The following is a 21772-nucleotide window of genomic DNA, read 5'->3' on the forward strand; positions in this document are numbered from 1 at the left end:
TCCAGGTACTGGGATAGGACCTCAACAGCCTCACTTGGCCGATCTGGGATTGAAGATATAATTGGTTATCATCAGCTTACTGAACCCCAATCCAAATTTCACCCAAAGTTTCATGCAGATGTTGAACAGGAGGGGAGAGAAGAGTCGAGCCCTGAGGCATCCACTGAGGCCTCAAGGGCGTGACCTCTCCCCCCCAACCAGTGCTGACTGGAACTGGCCCTGAAGAAAGGAAGAGAACCACCATAAAACAGTGCCCCCTATTCCCAACCCCTGGAGCCAGTCCAGAAGGATACCATGGTCAACACGATTGAAAGCAGTTGAGAGATCAAGGAACACAAGGGTGGATGTACCACCCCAATCCCAGCATTGCCACAGGTCATCTACAAGCACAACCAACAATGTCTCCATACCCAAATCTTCATCCTCCAGGGTTCTCTACAGCTGTAGTCCAACCACTTTCTCAACAACCTTCCCCAAATAGCCTCTTGAGGAAGGGGCATACCACCATCTCTTTTAAGGCTGGAGGCACCACCCCTTCCTTCAGAGAGGTGAATACCACAGCATGGTATTCAATACCACAGGTCATATCCCTTGCTGCTTTCACAGCCTACGAGGAACTGGGTTCCAGCACATAAGTGGCTGGGCTGACAGTGCAGAGGACCTCTTCAGGAGTTACCAGTTCAAACTCATCCCAAATCACATCACAAGACAGAGCCCCAAGCACTTCAGCCAGACCTGCCCAGTCAGAGTGGATCTGAGTGACTTTAACTGCTAGATTTAGTGGCACAGCCTATTATCTTCATCAAGGTTCCAATTACAGAAATTCAAAGCTAACTTCCTGATTCATTCAATAGTGCCATACTTTGAATAAGCATCACTTTATGCCACAATATCTCATTAATGATGTGCCCCATTTCCAATCTGCATCATCACAGATAATCACAATTTCCAAAGGTCTAATGATACCTCTCAATTCTTTGTGGAAGAGCATCCAGTTAAATTGTAGGATCAGATTTTCAGACTGCATTCATACATGTTGCACATGTGAAACAATTATCATAAAGTACATACCACCGGCACAGCTTTTGTCAGATGATATTTGACACAATGTTTTACAAGAAAACAAGTGATAAGACTTATTATAAAAATAGGTAAATCAGTCCTTGGTGGCTAATTCATATTCCTGGTCTTCAGAATAAGAAACAAAGAATAAGTAAAGTCATCTTTTATAAAGTAGCTCTTGTCCTATTGAGCAATTTACATTGTGATGAATGCCCAGTTGTTCCTCATTTATTACTTTGGATCCAGCTGTCTTCCCTGCTTCAGGCACAAACAGTATGCTATCACTGGGGAAAATGTGAGTACATCCAACATGATTTCTGTAAATGGAAATTTAAGTTACAATTTCTAGTTATAGCTCTGAACTCAGACTGTGTGTGTTTGGGGGCGAAACTATGGATTTAGAGAAATTAACAAAGAGGGGTAGGGGAGACAATTCTCCCAGCACCAACTCTGGATGAGTCCACTTCCCCAGAAAGCTCAGTGTATGAGAAGTCAGTCATGCTGCTTTAGTATCTGAAGGCTCCATCTTCCAAATCATTTAAGAATCAGAGCTCTTCCACACTATAAATGACAATAACTGGGACAACACCCATATGAAAGAGTTCTCCCAGAAGAGAAATTGCACTCCATTTAACTCTTTTCTTATGCTTCTTCATGTATTAACTTAGACAACCAAGGCCTTCAAATATCCACTCTAAAGAATGGCATATGGCATTCTAATATTGGAAAGAATGAGGCTGACAGCCACAAATAAGGCTCAAAACAATGAGAGCATTTTCTACCATTCCTGGGCATAGAAAATAGAACTATTCTGACAATGGAAAATTTACAGATGGTGTTCTAGAGAAGTAGGCAAAAACACGGCAAGCAGGGACTTTCCTTATGGAAAGAAACCAGGCCAGAATGCTTCTGCTGTCTGCACTGTGGCCAAAATAAACTCCATTGTAGCATGGGGTAACCCCCAAAAGCGAATCCAGGAATGAAAAAGGCATACAATACGATCTGCATCAAAGCTGTGACTGAGGAAAGCAGTGTCTGCCTTTGCATATTATTCTATAATGATAGGATTTTTTAAACAGCCAGTCTCTCAAATTATTGGTAGAACCCCTGGGGGAAAAACCCTGAGATGGGCTCATTTTCCACCAGTATTCATTATAACTTTTGTTCTTTTGTGCTCAATTCAGCAGTGACCGCACCAAAAGAGAGAGAGAGAGAGAATGAGAAATGGGCAGGAGAATAAGAGTAAAAAGATTTACTTAAAAAGGAGACTCTGTGTAATAACCAGAAAGAGAAGGTCAAAGGTTCTAAAAAGGAACTGTCACACATAAGAAGTGGGAGATCTTTTTGGAAAAAAAAAATTCTGTCAGTGTTTCGTGTATTGTGAGGCAGATGGCAGAAAGCCTTAGACATGATTCTTCTTCAGTGTACCAGCATATGCTTTAGGAGTGCTCACAAAGCCAAGTTCTTATTCCAAGTCTCCCAGGAATCATTACTAACCCAAACTATTGTAGCTAAGTTAAAAATATATGGTAATGTTCCTCTCTTTCCCCCTCCACCCAAATTATGTCCAAAAGCCAATAAGCTGACAATTTTACATGAAAAGACCCCTAACTTCCCAGATTCTTTTTCTTATTCTCAGGTCAGTTCCACTTTATAGACCTGAAGACATATTAGAAACTAGAGCAAAGGAGACAATCTGAGGAACTCAAACCACTTTTACAGACCTAAAACCCACTGAAATTGTGCTACTTAGTGGCAATTTTGTGCTATTTAGTGGCAAACCACCAAAAGATCAAGATGCAATTTTCTGACGTATTCCAAAAGAAAACAAAGTATAATTAACGTTAAACAGCAGAAAGGCATAGCACACACGTAAAAGAGAATAAAAAACCTTTTGACACCCCCACCCCACACAATACATTAGTTTTCCCAGGTCTATGCACTTCTGCATGAGGTTTTACCAATCCACTACAGCAGTGTTTCTCAAAGTGTGGTCCCAGGTCCCCTGAGGGTCCCCCAAGACCCTCTCAGGGGTCTGTTGAAAAATAATCCAATATTAAAATCCCATCAAACAATCTTGAGAAGCGGTAGCGGCAGCGAATGTGTCAATTTTAATTTTTAATACAGTAAATAATAATAAATATAACCCACACAAGCAAAAGCTCTTTTGGAGTCCTCCATAATTTTTAAAAGTGGGAAGGGGTCCTGAGAGAAAATAGTTTAAGAAACACTGCACTATAGCATTTGGCATCCTCATCTCATTTGTAAAGATAAAGGTAAAATCCCTTTCCAGTCAAGCTCAATTCTTGCTGATTACAGGAAAACGTCAATCTCTTTCTTTCAGAAAGTCAACGTTTTTCAACATCCCCACCTAGCCTTGCCATTTATCTGGGTTCCATCAGTTTCATAGGGTATCCCCAAAAGATTTCCTGTCTCTAGATTAGAGACAGCCAGCTCAATGTATCAGTCCACCATCAATTCCTAGCAAGGAAGTCAGACTAACATTTTCAAAATTGCAATCGCCTATAGACAATCCCACCACAGATTACTTTAACCCTCATTTCACTTCATACATAGGCATGGCATCTCTGATCATTTCAAAACCAAAATTGAAGAACTGACATTTGTTCAAATTTGTGGACAAAAGAAAGAGAGAGAGAGAGAGAGAGAGAGAGAGAGAGAGAGAGAGAGAGAGAGAGAGAGATTTGTGACATATTTTAGTTTTTTCATATCAAATACCAAACTGGTCTTTCTTAGGATGAAGTATTGTTTAAAATACTGTTACTAAATACATATAATAAATGCTGTTCTTTAGATCTAAATAATCTGTAGCAGAGGTTCTCAAACTTTATCAGTTTTTGGCACCCTTTGTGTCTCAGAAATTTTTTCATGGTGTCCCAAGGTCAGAACTGTGAACTACCTCAAGATTGTTCACACAGTGCCCAACAGGTATCAAGTATTGCTGTGGTTCCCTCAAAAAATTAAAATATCTTTCGGCAGCCCTGTGAGTTTCCTGGGGCGCCAAGGCACACAATTTGGGAACCATGGACCTATAGGAAAAAGTATTATGTGATCTTAGCAATTACAGTGGAACACAGAGGAAAAAGAACATCAGAAATAGTCCTTGCAGAATGTTTTTCAGAATTTTATATGCCATATCAGGAGAGAAAACCAGCATCTTCAAGAGACCTGGCACATTATAAGAAACCAAAGAAAGCCTTAAGGATCTAGTATAATGTGTTCCTAGTTTGTGCTGTACCAGTTTCAGCCTTCCAATTGTGCAAAATATTATGGTGGCACATACTGTAGAAACAGTCTATCCTTAAGAATGATTAGAATTTAAAAATACAATATATTTAGTTGGTATAAGATTTGTGTATTTGCATTTTAAGTTAGACAGAGGACTGGATTATTCTTTGAGAAAAAGCATAGTTTTTAAAACAGAGCATTACAGTACTTATTATTTTATCATTTGCTAAGTCTTGTGCAGACACTGTGTAACCTGTTTCAAGAGATGCTCTGTGAATAGTGCAGCCAGGGTCAGCTCATGGATAATCCATCCTGACTCATTCCCACTTCTGTAGCAGGATTCAGGTAAACAGAGCCTTGTGCTTGCTGGGAAGATTGTCCTCATGCTGTTTAAATAAAAAAAAATCACACCCCTCTCAGTGATGTGTTTTTTCTATTATTTTTTAATTGGGAAAGTGATCAAAGGGCAGTTTCTGTGATGCAGAATGGTCCCTTTTTATCCCTCTATCTCAGATGACCAACTTTTTACTTATTTATATATACCAAATTTTTCCAATAGAAGAGAATATATGTCATTCAGGGTTGAACTGTGGAGTCCTTGGGGTTCTCTGAGCTTGGTTGTTTTCTTGCAAACATTTCATTACCTGGCTATTTTTCACCGCCCATCTCATTAAAAAGCTACTCTGGGCAGTTTACAGAGAAGATAAAAACAATTAAAATACAATATAAAAGCAGTCTTAAATAAATAATAAATAAATTCCAAGAATTGATGGAATTGGTGAGTAGCTCAGGGAGCATCATCAGGGTGCCAAACTTCCCAGAATTTCTGTAGCCTGGAGTTCTGTAACAACAGATGCAAGCCTAAGATTGCATGATATGCAAGTTCTACTTCAGGTATCTAATCAAAGGTGGAACAGGCAACTAGTTACATAAGGAGGACATGAAAGGTAACATTCTCCTCCCAAAGCCTTATCTTCATACTCTCCCAACCATCCTTCCGATGGAAGTAGTCCCAGCCTCTTCTAAGCCAGATAGCATCCTTTAAGCACGATTCGACATGGTATCTCATTCTGCTTGCTCAGATCATTTCTGGGGTGTTCCCAAAGCTCTCAGTTAATCCCTTGTGCTTGACTAAATTAGAATAAGATCTGTCCCATTCACATCTTTACAGCTCATCTTCTGAGAGACCCTGTCCCCATGATCTACCTATCTGTCCAGAAGACTGAGGTGACTGATGAAAAAGATACTCTGACTGAATCTGTTGATTTATCCTGTTAATCGCTGAATCCAATACTCCCTTCTGCTCCCCACAAGGCATTTTTCAAAAGCAAGCACCAAAAGTGCGGGTGTTTTTTTTTAAAAAAGGAAGACCCCTTTTGGATGCAAAAACTACATCCCTGCCATTTGCATCATGATACAGTTCCATTAATGACAAATTAGGGGAGAAATTTTGCAGAGGACCAGGAGTAAGGGCACAGTGAGTTACAACTACTCATCTGCCCTGGATGAATAAAAATCTGCCCTGAATTGCCCCAATTTGTTCTGAATTTGGCCTTTGCCCCAAGTCATAGTACAGCTTTGCTGCCCCTACGCTGCAACTATTACATCTCTACTTTTTTCCAAGTGAGTGATGCCTGAGCACATATTTTTCTTGATTTTCAGAGCTTATTGGTATACTACTTTGGAATTTTAGTTTTGTGATGTTCTGAATTATTCTACTCTATATGGTAAAGTGCTCCTATTTATGGTGTTACAACATTACAGTGAGATTAGTACATAAATAGGGTATGAGGAGCCAGCCAGCTTCTGTGTTACATTTTTATGAATTACTGGTTTATACAAATCTGAGGTTGGTTTAAAGATTATCTCAAAGCCAGGGTGTTTTCTTCTGAGTATCAATATCAAAATACAAAATGCAAATCTTCCTCTTAATATTTGCAAGTAACATATGCTTACATGTATTTAAATCTCTGTTCTTTGAGGTCAATTTTCATGAGAATCATATCCTCCAATCAGAGGATAAAGTGATGCTTTAAATATACCAATGTCATTTACATTCACCCAACAACAAAATATTCAGTGATAAATGACCCCTTAGTGATGATGACAATAGGCATTTCTTGGCAATTTTTGACATCCCATGTATGTCTGGAGTCACTGATCCTGTTTCTCAGGCATTGATAAATCAGAACAAGAATCTCTGAGAGATTAAACTATATATATATATATATATATATATATATATATATATATATATATATATATAAAAATAAACAGCCACTAGAAAAATTAGCAAGAAAAAATTATATTCACAATATGTAATCATTTAATAGCAATTTCACTGAATGATGTCAAAGGATTTACAGACCTGATTTTAGTCTTGGCCCATGTCTCAGGCAAATTGACCAAAAAGAAGTCATATTTCTTTATTAAGACTTCTAGTGTGCTAAGAGGGAAGGATTCATTAAAAGATGGAATACACCTATGTTTTCTTAGCTCACAAAAGGCCTTTCCAAATGTCATGTTGTGAATGCAGGGAAAATTAGGCTTCTACAAGAAGAGCACTTGTAAATAGGAAATATCTGTCTGTATCCCTTACAGGAAATGAGTCAAATTGCTCCCTTATTCTGTTCTAAATTGATTGTTTGCAAGGGCCTTAGTTCAAGGGCGATGTTTTCAGATTTTACATCTTTCATGAATTCCAGCTAATCTGATCAAACTGAAGAAAAATAAAGCAGCAATCAAGTGATAAAGTTATATTTCTATGCAAAAAATTAAAGATAGGGTTCATAGGGATGCAAAGGAAACAAGGCACAGATTTTTTTAAAAAAATAAAATGGTGTGACCTGACCCTATGAACTCTTCCAAAGCACCAGTAGCAGGAATGAATGAAATCTATTGGGACCTATCATTCTGACTCAAAAATGTTGTACAAATCAATGCATTCTTGGGAAAGGTACATACCAACAAGCATGTAGTATAATATGCTTATTGGTGAACAATCAACAAATGCTTCGGGGACATGCAAGATTGGCACATGTTCTATCCCATCACCCCCAAGGCAGTGCTTAATTTGAGGTAGTTACATAAAAAAAAACCAAAAAACCTCAATACTTTAAAACCATGTCTGCATAGCTGTTTCATCCAGTGCTGCCCCCCTCCTCCTCCTCCTCCTCCTCCTCCTCCTTCTCTGACAGGTAGGTGGGGAAGAAGAAGAAATAATTGAGGCTGATAGTGACAGCAGCAAGAATGGAAAGGCAACAGCAGTGAAAAAAACTGTAGGTGGCAGGCAGTAACAATGAAAAGGAAGAGGAGGCAGTGGACAGCAAACAAAGTTTCAAAAAAAAAAATACTGCACTGGCAAAGAGTATAATGGGCAGGCAGCCAGGGAAGGACACTGTTCCCCCACCCCGATGTAATCTTATCTCTTCATACTTGGAGGTGCCGAGCATATTTAACAATCTGATAAAGATGTGTTTATAGACAATTCGGTCCAATAATCAACCATCTTAGTTTTTAATTTTTGAGCTTGAGATTAATAACAGAGCATTCATAACAGGCTGAAATCCTAAACTAATTTCTAGCCTGCTTTTAATAGGCAATGTGCATAGTTGATTGTGGTAATTTCATGGAGCATTAAGATGATGCCATCCTTTTAGTCATCAACTATGTTTTGTCTCCTTTTATCCATTTTTTCTCTCAGTGGGAAAAAAGAACTCAGAGGAAAAGTGTAAATTTCTGTAAATGCAGATGTTCCATATTCCTTGGCTTCCATAGATTGTATATGATGGCTTTGATATCAAGAGTAATGCTCATTTCATCATTTCATGAACACATGTGTTGAGCATAGAAGCAGGTATTTTGTACATCTGGGTACACACTTGTTAAAATTGACATTTCAAAAATATCAAATTATTTTGAAACTAGCTCTACTATATTTCCTATCTATTCTATCAGTACAATCACTCCTCTTTTTTCCCAGACTCCCCATCTGAGTGGTTTTCTTTGATGATACTCTCTTGTAAATGATCAGATTCCCCCCCTCCAATTTATCATCCTCATTCCCATATTTATTTAGCCAATTTTTGCTCCTTCAGTTAATTTAGCCTTCTTTCCACTACTTTTCTTTCCATTCTATACTCTTCCTTTCACAACACTATTTCAATCTTTAATTTTATTTTAAAACAATATTATTTCAAGTGTACTAATTTGTAGTTAATTCTTCATTTTTCATGAACCCCTCCTGCAAATTGTTAATTAGTTTCGGTAGCTAATGCAAGTGTCTTTATGTGTCTCCTTCCTTGTCATCAGTGCCCTCCTCCATCCCCTCCTGGGTCTACTAAAGGTGTATATTAGCATATTAGGTAACATTATCTGAGATATTAAAGATGGGGCCTGCAGAGGAAGGGCTCAGTCAAACTGTACCAGCAAAGGATTCCCGGGACCTTTCCAAATGCTACAGAAGTGGGCTGAACAAGCCAAGCATCTCATCTGCTGAAAAACCAGATTTCTATAAAATCAGTGCTTCTTCCAAGTTTAATAGTAACTTTCTTGAAAATTTCATTTTTAAAAAATACAAACTAGTTATTGCCACATTTAGGTAATTATATATATTTTTCCTATACTAAATAATAAGTGGGCAGAGCTCCCTTTTCCTAATTCACACTCTAGAATTAGAAACAGATCAGGATGCAAAGCAATATCCAGACACAGCCCCATTTTTGTCAATATGAGTCTTTCACAGTTAAATGAGAACAAATATATTTTTATTTTTTATCATATAAATTAATATTTTGGCTGCTACTGTTAAGATGCTTTCTTTCTCAAGGGTCTTCCATATTTATATTGAGAATTGCTTAACTTGTCTCACCTTTTATATTTATATACCCAGGTGGCATTTTTTCTTTTCTTTTTTAGAACAGCCTATTTTTTCCCAGTTGTTACAGCAAACCAGTACCATTCTGTGTTGCAGTAGTTTGGATGGCTTCTGTACATCCCATCAGTGACAGAATAGTGATCTTACCTAAAGACAAAAGGGCAGGTGCTCCTATGAGATTGTTCTACTAAAAGAAGCATTCATTCTGGCTTGGTAACTGCTTTGGGAGCTCCATAAAAATCAAACAAAACAAAGAAAAATACTACTTTGTCTTTATACCAAGTCATGTAAGATGGGTTCACCCAATGGCACTAGTATGATGAGCAGATATGATTTGCTGCTAAGAATTTCATAATCATGGTGACAGGATGAAAGGAATAGGAATCCATCACTATTTATTACTAGTTCTACCAAGAGGCTGAAGGAAAGAGTTGAACAAGGGGCAGTTGAAGCTATCTAAGGCCTGTAGAAGTCAGGATGGGGCAAAAACCTTACAAGCCATTTTGATCACTAGAAGTTGACCACAGAAAGGATGCTGACATGGAGATTTTGGGTTCTCATCTGTCCAGAGGCTAAAAAGCCATTGATTCACTGTAAACATCCATAATGGTTCAAGTTTAATAAATTGTTGTTGTTGTTGTATCTGAACAAAATGTTCACTATGAGAAAAACTCTAAAGGCCTGTCAGCCTTACGAGGTAAACCAGACAGGAAACACAACCAGAAGAGCTAATTCTACTTTATTATAAGGTTACATTAACAGAATCTTGCAAGTCTGAAAGTACTTTTCCCTCCCCATCCCCTTTTCAGCCCCCAAACTAGGGAAGGTCTCTTCTGAGTCTCTTGTCCCATCCACATTTCTGCTGCAGGCTAAGCTACCTTTTATCTGACTGTTCCCTTGGTTATGTCTTGTTGCCCTGTCTCCTGAAGTCATTCCGACATATCATTACAAGGCCCCTGATCAGGTGAGAGATCAGTCTATACAGTGCCAAGGTCCAAAAAGAGCTTTAATGTGGGTTTCAGGGGATCACTGACAGAAACAATTTTTGTAGTCATTGATGTTGGACATGAAAGAAATCACGATTACAATGAACACCATGAAACCGATAAGCCATAGGTCCGCATTTGCATGTACAATCTGGGACCAGCTCACATGATTAGAAAGAGCAAAAATAGTGCATATTTAACCCCCTGGCAAAAATTCCTTCCTGGTTATAGGGTCAAGATAACAAATTAGTAAAAAATAATTGAGAGTAGAAAGCTCAAGAGTAGGCAAAGCACACACTTTGCAAAATCACCAGCATTGATAAAAAAGAGAACCTACGATGCTGGCACTATAGGGATCTGGGGATGGCTACTGCCTCTTCAGTTCAACTAAAGAATGTTCTGGAATGATGCAAATCCCAGCTGTATGATGCACAGAGACCAAAATTAATAGCTAGAAAGAACTGTCTCCAAAATCGACAAAAATCATCTCAAATTCCCAAGTAGGGAATGCTTACTAATCTTATGAATCTAAAGCAAGATAGATTGCATCCTGGGGTATGAAAGAACCTGCTGACAGTCTAGTCTAAGTTCTATTCATTGCCAAATACACCAGGATTTTTCATGGGCAAAGTTCCAGATAATTGGAAGTGGATAAATGTTGTCCTTATTTCAAACATGAGGAAAAGGAGACATCACTGACACTGAGAGCTGGAAAATTCTAGAGCATATCATAAATTCGTAATTCTGCAAGCACCTTGAAAGTGAAGCAGTGATTACCAGAAGTTAGAATGGATTTGTCAAGAACAGGTTTTGTCAGGATAATGGTATTTCATTTTCTGGCCAGGTAAATCGCCTTAGGAGATTGTGGTTATGCTGCAGGTATAATACATCTTGGGTTCAGCAAAACATCTGACAAATTGCCATATCAGTTTCGGATAAGCCAGCTAGACAAGTATGGCTTTGATGTTTTGTTTATTAGAGGGAACAATACACAGCCTGAAAACTGTATTCAAAGCATGTTCCTCATCAAAATGGAGTGATGTATCAAGTGGGGTGCCAGAGATCAGCCATAGGTTTAGTTCTTTTTAAAGTTTTCATTAATCATTAGGATGAAGAGATAGAGGGAATGCTTCTGAAATTTGCAGATGACAGAAAACATGGCTGGGTAGTGAATAACCAATAAAAGAAAATTCAAAATGATCTCGATTGATTAGATAAGTACTCTTATATAATAAAATAAAATTTAATAAAAATCAGTGCAAAGCTTTTCATTTAGGAAAAAGAAATCCAAATATATATGTATAGGATGGGTGATGGATAACTTGGAACTTGGAACTAGATCTTAGAATTGTGGTTGAATAAGTTGAATGAATCAGCAGTGTAACATTCTTGCTATGGAGTCCAATGCAATTCTAGGCTGCATCAATAGAACTATATTTTCCAAATCCCAGGGTGCAGTAATTCCATTATATTCTGCATCCAAAGTGCTGTATTTAATTCTGGGGATCACATTTGAGAGAAATTCAAAGGTGGTTCAAAGGAGTACAACAAAAATGAAGCAGAGACTAGAAACTAAGCTTTACAAAGTGAAAAAGAGGAAATGTGATATGTCCAGCTTCAAAAAAGACAACTGAGAACAATAACATTCTTAAGTATCTTCATCTGTGTCACAAGAAAGACAGTCAAGACCTGTTCACTATTATTCTGGGATGCAATTAGATGGAATTAAAGCCTTTTTCAACTATATAATCCTATGAATGCTATTAATACATTTTCTAGGTCAGTGTTTCTCAACCTCAGCAACTTTAAGCTGTGTGGACTTCAACTTCAGCATGCTGGGTGGGGAATTTTGGGAGTTGAAGTCCACACAGCTTAAGGATACTAAGGTTGAGAACACTGTTCTAGGAAATCTAGGCAGAGGAGTCACCTCCATTTGTCAAGCAAAACTTAAAAGAAAATTTTAAATTGTTGGCCCAATAACCCTAGTACTGTATTCATACACAATAAAAGGGCTCCCATATTGCATTGCCTAGCAGAGAGAAAACACTGTGCTCCTTTCCATTCTCATTAAGCTATTCATTTGGAAGAATCAGGGAAACATATCCAGTTCCCTGGGTCTGTAATTCCCAAAATTCTCAGCCACAATGGAGGGCACCAGGCTGAAAAAGTCTGCTTTTTCTAATGAGGCAGTCTGGACTTCCAGGGGAGGCATGGAGAACTAAACATGTCTCCATAGAGAGGAGAGACAATGGCCACAGCAAAGACTGAAGAACTAATGAGTAGACCAGTTCTTCAGAACCTCTCTGGACAATGAGAGGATGGGAGATCACCCACTTGTACTCCAGATTGCTCCTTGCATGGAGACCACAGGAAAGTCATCTCCTGTGGGATTGGGCACCAGGAGACAAAGGGATTAGCCATCATACTCACAACCATGGCGGAGCCTTTAAAAGACACTGGATTTGCTAACCTCACTTTCTAATCACTTTTGGAAATTGCTTATTTACTATTCTAAAGGCATTAGAGATCTTTGGAACAAGAAGTTTGAAAATCCATCTGGTGAGTCTACCTTCCTTCTTGAACAAAAAAATTATTATTATTATTATAAGTTTAAAAATTTAAAGAATTGGAAATAAATGGCAAAAAGCTAAATAAGATTTTGATCTAAGAAAGTTATATGTGAATTAAGGGTCCAGACAAATTTGGAACACTTAGACTTTTACTATAAGATTTTAGAAATAATTAAATGGCATCTCATGGGAACCAAATTTTTTGCCTATATTAAGTCAAAACAGAACCTTAAGACTTTATGATTTCAGAAATTGGATACTGGAGGGAACTAAAAGATTCCAGGCAGAAAAGAAAAAGGGAAAAAAAGTGTAAACTTGCCTTTGGTTTTGGGGATTTATAAAATGACACAAAATGTTATAACGTTTGAAATACTTCAGGAGATTTTTGAAGAATGGGGCCAGACATTACTGTAGTAGCTTTATCAGAAATGTCAGTAATGATGTCTGCTTCTCTGGATAAACTATGTCCATAGAGGTTAAAACTGATGCAGAAATACCAGAACAAGAAATATTGGATAATAAAAAAGTGCGGATTACAAGATAGAGAAGGCACTTAAAGTGGAATTATAAATGACAAGCAAAGAGAATGACCCCAATAAGGACTTTTTACTGAAGGAACCAAGAAAGTGGTTAAAGTTTTGAAAATCAAAGTGGAAATACAAATTAGACCAAAAGAATGACCTGGATAATGACTTTTTACTGGATTTACAAAAGAAGTTACAAAAAATGGAAGAGAGACCAAATCCTACTACAACATCTGAATGAATCAAGGATCAAGACTGTCAGAAGTAAAAGGAAGGACTATATAGTTGGTTTGTTTGATCAAGGTTAAAATAAGATATGTTTTTATAAAGCTCTGGTATCCCTTTACAGACTTTTTGCTGATATCAGGCCTGAAAAGTTGATGATTTATGGATTTGCACATAGACAAGGGATGGGTTATTGGAAGAAGAGATATTTGTTTTTAATGTTATAGAGGGTGAAAAGTTACCAAATTTGTTTTCATTTGTTGTGATGAAGATCAGAAGTCACTCCTTTATATATTTCTTTTTTTCCCTTTTATCTTATTCTTTTTCTTTTTTTGTAATTTTTATTCTTTTTTTCTATTTCTCCTTCTTTTTCTGAGTTTAATTTGTATTTGTTTTTACTACTATAACTAAAATCTTTAATAAAAATTATGAAAAATAACATAAAATTTCATATCACACTGACAGAAAAAGTAAAATCCACAGTTGGTGCAACCAACCGACATTTAGAAAAGTGTGTTTTCTGCTGCCAGGCCTTAGTAGTGAATTTTATCATGGAAGATTGCTCTTTCAAGCATTCCTGTTCTTGGATGAACAGGCCTGCAAAACAGGTTAATTGACTGGGTTTACATGTTCTCACAGTATGACTGACTGGATAAAATGAATTTAACCCTATGCATGGCTGGATCTGTTTTGTGCTAAATTTAACTTGCTAAAGCTTAATTGGCTGAAGGTTAATTGCCCCATTGACCCTGTTAAGCTGTTCTTCTCTTTTTCCTAGAGGAGCCTACATTGCATAAACTGAACTTTGGCTCATTATTTGCATTTATTCATTTGGCTGAAAATATACAACTAGGGTACCTATACAGGAATACCTAGTATGATCAGCAGACAAATTTCTCCATGATCTCTAGAACTATATTTAAATATCCTAAGTATTTCCCTCTCAGTTAAAATAAATCAGACTTTCTTATCTAATTTCCTAAGATAATAAGAACAGGCAGAATGTTTAATGTATAATTAAACTTTGCTGATTATAACAAATCTATCTTCCTTATCTGTTGGAATTATAAATCATAGTTCTCCAATGCTGTTTAACTCTATGAAGAACAGGATCTGCTTTCAAAAGAAGACACATATTCTTTTAAGCTGCCTGACATTTAATGCCTAAATGTACTATATACATTTTTGGTCCTTGCGAGAGAGAAACCTTGGCCCATTTAGAAACTACAGTATATGCTACTTCTACAGCCTTTACATAATTATTACATTATCCTTACATGACTTTTTGTGAAATGCTAACACATACTTTATTTCTGCTTGTTTTCTTTTCAACTGCTCTGACCTAGTTATAAGATATAGGTATAGATATAGATATTATCTTTAAGGATAGCACAAATAAGCAATATATAGTACGTCAATTATGCTTGCCTTTTCTCACATGCCTGTTATTTAATTCACATATCTCTAACTATATAACATGTTAAACTCATTTGTTTGTTCAGTTTATATGGCCACACACTCACTAGTTGACTCATCTATTCAAAATGATCAAACCCCTTTTAAACATTGCATTGCTGGTTCCAGTGACTAAAGGGTACTGAGAAGACTCATGGAATAAGTCCAGGCATGCATCCTTTTGTCTGTAATCTGACATACTTCCCCATTCTTTTTTATATTTTGAAATATTTTTAGAGAATGCTCATGTTGCTCATAGTCCAGTATTCTTTCCATATAAATACTGTGTGTTCCACTGGATATTTTTAAAATATACACTTCACTGCTTATATGCCTTCTCTTTATTTCTTCACTGAGAAAAACCACAGATAGGAAAAATATTTAAAATATTTTGATTGTCCTTTGATATCTCATCTGAACTTTGCTGTACAAACTTTGGATACATACATCTGTCTATGACTGATGAAAAGGACCACAGTTTTAGGCAAAATAAATTATTTGTAAATACTCAGTTTTTCAGTCAAGCAGTTGCCTAGTAGCAGCAGAACTCACTTTATTAATGTATAAACAGTGTACAGCATGGATAAAGTACTTAACAAGTTGTAGTGGACAACTGAGGCCAGGGGTAGAAAGCTAAAGGTCTCAACATTCCTCTCTCAGAAAGACTCTGGATCTTCATATCCTGCCCCTGGCTTCTGCTTGGTAGGTCCTGCTGCTACCAGGGAGTTCTTCCCTTATCCCTGATGAATGAGGTACATAGGGCTGGTACACCCTAACCTGCCTTTCTGGTTATTAAAAGGTCAAAATGCGAGAGTTGTAATAATTTCTATAATGCCATTTCTTGGTCATATAGCATAGAAACATGTGGCTAGAGGATTCAACTCCTCCTTAAAAGATAAACCAATCTCATAAGAGATAAAGAAAATGCAACTATTGAAAAAAGAGAACATATAAAAGCTCTGTTTAATATTTAAAGTTAAACAAGGCTTTTATATTTTATATTTTCTCTTATCAATCATAAGAATATTCTACAAGAAAAAAATATACTTTTGAACATGCCTTCAGTGTACATAAATGCTGGAGATACACATAGTTCCTTAACTTGTACAGAAAAATAAAGACAATGAGGTACAGTACAATACAGTACAGTACAACAAAAATAAAAATCCTAATGCAATTTTAACATTTTAATTATCAAGATGGAGATCCTGAAAAACTGTTCCCTGCTTGGGGACATAATCAAATAGCATGATTTAGTTTAAGACAACATACTATATTGCTTTTTCAATGTTTCATAATTTTATCATACTAGTCAAAAGAACTAATAAAACAAACCTTCTGTTGCTTTTCTAATAGAAAGAAGTAAGTCTATATATGACTGAATCATTAGGTATAATTAATACATTTAAGATCTTTTTTCCCCAATGCAAGTTATGTAGGACAAATAGTAGGTAAGGGACAAATAGTATGTATGGGACAAAACACTGCTTGTCTCATGTTTTCCTTATACCACCCACCTGCAGCTTTTAGGAATTATGCAATCTTTAAAGATGAAGGTATGCTGTGGATATTGATAGAAACTAGGGCTTGAAGTCTTCATCCTGACTAGGAGTATGTATGGATCAGGAACCCATGGCTGTCTTTTCTTTGAAATAAAAGTGATCATTTCAACTATACATGTTAAGATGTAAATATAACCTATGCTTGTAAACATCACAACCAATGCTTGGGTTCAATTTTCTTGAACAATATCACATCCCTGAGAATCTCTAAAGGTCTTGATGTAAAAGAAAGGAGTGTTACACATGTTAATTTTTCTATGATGTCTATAAAGCAAAGTATTTCGCAATGCATATATAACCCCCATTATCTTCTACCTTTTCACCACAATACTACCTGCTTTTCTCACTATGGACTGAATAACTTATACACAGGATTCTTGCAAGGAATTGCTTCCATCTTGCTATTACTGAATGAGGATTGGATTTAGACAATATTTAGGAAAGGTTATTGTTCTTATTCAGAAAAAAAGGCTTGTATTTTTACATCACCTAGAGGTCACAACTAAATTAAAAGGTTTTATTTATTTATTTATATCCTGCCTCAATCAAAAATTACTCTTAGTAGTTACACTTTCAAATTAGGCTGCTAATTAAAGCTCAGTCCTAAACAGACTCACTTGGAAAATTTACTGAAATCACTTTTAATTTTGATTTAGTCTTAACAAACAATAGTAATTGTTTCTGTATCACTTAAAACATGGAGAAAATGGAAGATGCACATGTTTAAATGTAAAACATGTAAACATTTAAAGGTAAAACTTTTCACAAGGAACTCAAGTTCTGGTGATTACATGGACCCAACCCATGCAGTTTCCTTGCCAACGGTACAGAAGTGGTTTGCCATTGCCTTTTTCCAGGAGATAGAGAAAAAGAGAGAGAGATGAGATACACACATATAATATGCTCACTCTAGCTTATAGCCCTGTTATATCCTAGTGGTCTCTAATCCAACTTCACCAACTCTGCTTAGCTTCCATGTTCAGACAAGATCAGTCAAATGCCACTTGCTGAGATATTTAAATCAAGGCTACAATTCCACTATAAACTTTTATGATTTGTGAACAGGTTGAAAACTATCCTCACTTCCCTGAAGCCACAGGACACAGGAATGTGATCTATACTGGGGGGGGGGGGGGAGTGAGGGTGGGAAAGAGAGAGATAAGTAATTAGGGAGAGTGATTTGGCTATCCCACAGAAGGAAATGTAGCTCAGCTATGAAGGTGAGGACTGGCTATTTTCATAGCAGCTGATCCAAGATTTTTAAAAAATAGGAATAGGGCCAAAACATTTCCCCATATTCTGCTTTCACTCCTCACTATAGAAGGGGCTATTTGTGTAGCTACATCCTATTCCAATGAGTAGCAAAACAGGAAATCACCCTTAGACACATGCCCTATAAAACAAAAACAAAATTCAAAATCTTGATAAGTTGATAAGTTAAAGATATGGACTGAAAAACAAAGACATTTAATAGAAATAAGTGAAAGTTCTGTTTAGGAAAAGAAATCAAAGTATTTTTACTCTGTTGTATTCTATTGAGAATCTGCAGATTGGGGTGGGTTACAAAAACTGTGAAATAAGTAAATAAACAGCATTAAAAACTGCTGAGATATGAATACCAACCAAGTTTGATGTAGTGTTTAAAGTGCTGGCCTAGAAATAAGGAGATTGTGTGTTCTAGTCCTCCCTTAGACATGAAAGCCAGCAGGGTGACTTTGGGCTAGACACTCTGTCTGAGCCTAGCTCACCTCACAGAGTTGTTATGGTAGGGAAAATAGGAAGCAGAAGTATTAGGCATGTTCGCCACCTTGAGTTATATATATATATAAATATATATATATTTAAAAAGCAGGATAAAAATATAATAATAATAATAATAATAATAATAATAACAACAACAACAACGAGGAGGAGGAGGAGGAGGAGGAGGAGGAGGAGGAGGAGGAGGAGGAGGAGGAGGAGGAGGACGACTAGAACTAGAACTTACAGGCAGTTGTTTCTGTAACATTTTTTAAAATCCTGAAATATCTGTTGAAGTTATAACATTTGAACAATGATCTAAATTACCTATTAACTTTCAAACTTACCTCTGCTACTTTGGCTGCATCCAGGACTCGACTATTCTTTTCAGCACCCTTTTGTTTTTGTAAAGATCTCCATACAGCATTTCTTAATCCTTCTCGATTCACATCTCCAGAGAGTTCACTACGCAGGATAACAAGATTGTAGACCACACCATAACGTATAACCCAGAATGGATCATTATCTGCAAATAATGATAGATCAGGATACTATAAACGTGATGCTGCTCAGAATATGAACATTGTTTTCTTGATCAACAGGAGATCCATGTAGTCTAGGATTCTGCTTCAAATGGCAGACAGCTGGCACCTCTGCAAGCTCAGGCCTAATTTAGAAAGCATTTTGCCATGTAAGTGATACACTTAGCTATTATTGTTTTTAAAAGTACTTCTGTATGCACTGAGCCCCCTTCATGGATCACTGCCTTGTCGTGGCGAAGGGGCTTGCGTAACTCAGTGAAGCCATGAGCTATACCGTGCAGGGCCACCCAAGACGGACAGGTCATGACAGAGAGTTCTGACAAAATGTGGTCCACTGGAGAAGGAAATGGCAACCCACTCCAGTATCCTTGCCAAGAAAACCCCATGGACAATGTTAAAAAGATATGACACCGGAAGATGAGCCCCTCAGGTCGGAAGGTGTCCAATATGCTACTGGGGAAGAGCGGAGGGCATTTCCAAGTAGCTCCAGAAAGAGTGAAGCGGCTGGGCCAAAGCCGAAAGGACGTTCAGCTGTGAATGTATCTGGAAGCGAAAAGAAGGTCCGATGCTGTAAAGAACAATATTGTATAGGTACCTGGAATGTAAGATCTATGAACCAAGGCAAGCTGGATGTGGTCAAACATGAGATGACAAGATTGAATGTCGACATCTTGGGAATCAGCGAATTGAAATGGACGGGAATGGGTGAATTTAATTCAGGTGACCATTATATCTACTACTGTGGCCAAGAAACCCTTAGAAGAAATGGAGTTGCACTCATAGTCAATAAGAGAGTGGGAAAGGCAGTAATGGGGTACAACCTCAAAAACGACAGAATGATCTCAGTGCGTATCCAAGGCAAACCATTCAACATCACAGTAATCCAAGTCTATGCCGCAACCACTGATGCTGAAGAAGCTGAAGTTGACCGGTTCTATGAAGACCTACAACACCTTCTAGAACTAGCACCAAAAAAAGATGTCCTTTTCATCATAGGGGATTGGAATGCTAAAGTAGGAAGTCAAGGAGTAATCGGAATAACAGGCAAGTTTGGCCTCGGAGCACAAAATGAAGCAGGGCAAAAGCTAATAGAATTCTGTCAAGAGAACAAGCTAGTCATAGCAAACACTCTTTTCCAACAACACAAGAGACGACTCTACACATGGACATCACCAGATGGTCAATACTGAAACCAGATTGATTACATACTTTGCAGCCAAAGATGGAGAAGCTCTATACAGACAGAAAAAACAAGACCAGGAGCTGACTGTGGCTCAGATCATGAGCTTCTTACTGCAAAACTTAGGCTTAAATTGAAGAATGTAGGGAAAACCACTAGACCACTCAGGTATGACTTAGATCATATTCCTTGTGAGTACACAGTGAAGGTGATGAATAGATTTAGAGGATTAGATTTGGTAGACAGAGTGGCTGAAGAACTATGGACGGAGGTCTGTAACATTGTACAGGAAACAGCAACTAAAACCATCCCAAGGAAAAAGAAATGCAAGAAAGCAAAATGGCTGTCTGATGAGGCATTACAAATAGCTGTGGAAAGAAGGAATGTGAAAAGCAAGGGTGAAAGGGAAAGATATAAGCAACTGAATGCAGATTTCCAGAGAATAGCAAGGAGAGATGAGAAGGCCTTCTTAAATGAACAATGCAAAGAAATTGAGGAAAACAATAGAATGGGGAAGACTAGAGATCTCTACAAGAAAATTGGAGATATCAAAGGAACGTTTAGTGCAAAGATGGGCATGATAAAGGACAAAAAAGGCAGGGACCTAACAGAAGCAGAAGAGATTAAGAAGAGGTGGCAAGAATACACAGAAGAACTATACAAGAAAGATCTTAATGTCCCTGATGTCCATGCTGGTGTGGTCACTGACCTTGAGCCAGACATCCTAGAGAGTGAAGTCAAGTGGGCCTTAGGAAGCATTGCTAACAACAAAGCTAGTGGAGATGACAGTATTCCAGCTGAGTTATTTAAAATACTAAAAGACGATGCTGTTAAAGTGCTGCACTCAATATGCCAGCAAGTTTGGAAAACACAACAGTGGCCATGGGATTGGAAAAGGTCAGTTTACATTCCAATTCCAAAGAAGGGCAACGCCAAAGAATGCTCAAACTATCGCACAATTGCACTCATTTCACATGCTAGCAAGGTTATGCTCAAAATCCTACAAGCTAGGCTTCAGCAATACATGAACCGAGAACTACCGGATGTACAAGCTGGGTTTCGAAGAGGCAGAGGAACTAGAGATCAAAATGCCAACATTCGCTGGATCATGGAGAAAGCACGAGAGTTCCAGAAAAACATCTACTTCTGCTTCATTGACTATGCAAAAGCCTTTGATTGTGTGGATCACAACAAACTGTGGCAAATTCTTAAAGAGATGGGGGTACCAGACCATCTTACCTGTCTCCTGAGAAATCTGTATGCGGGCCAAGAAGCAACAGTTAGAACCGGTCACGGAACAACCGATTGGTTCAAAATAGGGAAAGGAGTACGACAAGGCTGTATACTGTCACCCTGCTTATTTAACCTATATGCAGAGTACATCATGAGAAATGCCAGGCTGGAAGAATCACAAGCCGGAATTAAGATTGCAGGAAGAATCATCAATAACCTGAGATATGCAGACGATACCATCCTAATGGCAGAAAGTGAAGAAGAACTAAAGAGCCTCTTGATGAGGGTGAAAGAGGAGAGTGCGAAAGCTGGCTTGAAACTCAACATTAAAAAAACTAAGATCATGGCATCTGGACCCATCAATTCCTGGCAAATAGAAGGAGTAGAAATGGAAGCAGTAACAGATTTCATTTATTTGGGCTCCAAGATCACCGCAGACGGAGACTGCAGCCATGAAATTAAAAGACGCTTGCTCCTTGGAAGGAAAGCTATGGCAAACCTAGATAGCATATTAAAAAGCAGAGATGTCACCTTGCCAACAAAGATCCGCATAGTCAAAGCTATGGTT

At 37.6% G+C, this 21772-nt stretch overlaps 1 protein-coding gene across 1 annotated transcript in view; it reads right to left on the reverse strand.

Moving 5' to 3' along the window:
* Nucleotides 1–21772, reverse strand: part of TMEM232 (transmembrane protein 232) — a 175555-nt gene that overhangs the window by 62203 nt on the left and 91580 nt on the right. Inside the window, exon 10 of the mRNA XM_088130189.1 lies at nucleotides 18597–18775. Within this exon, the coding sequence (XP_087986315.1) occupies nucleotides 18597–18775 (179 nt within the window). The remainder of the gene's footprint in view (nucleotides 1–18596; nucleotides 18776–21772) is intronic.

This window comes from Python bivittatus, unplaced genomic scaffold (assembly GCF_059951505.1).
Source record: "Python bivittatus isolate LINGU-HERP-01145 unplaced genomic scaffold, Pbiv_v1 ctg000850_np1212, whole genome shotgun sequence".
NCBI classification, from domain to species: Eukaryota; Metazoa; Chordata; class Lepidosauria; order Squamata; family Pythonidae; genus Python; species Python bivittatus.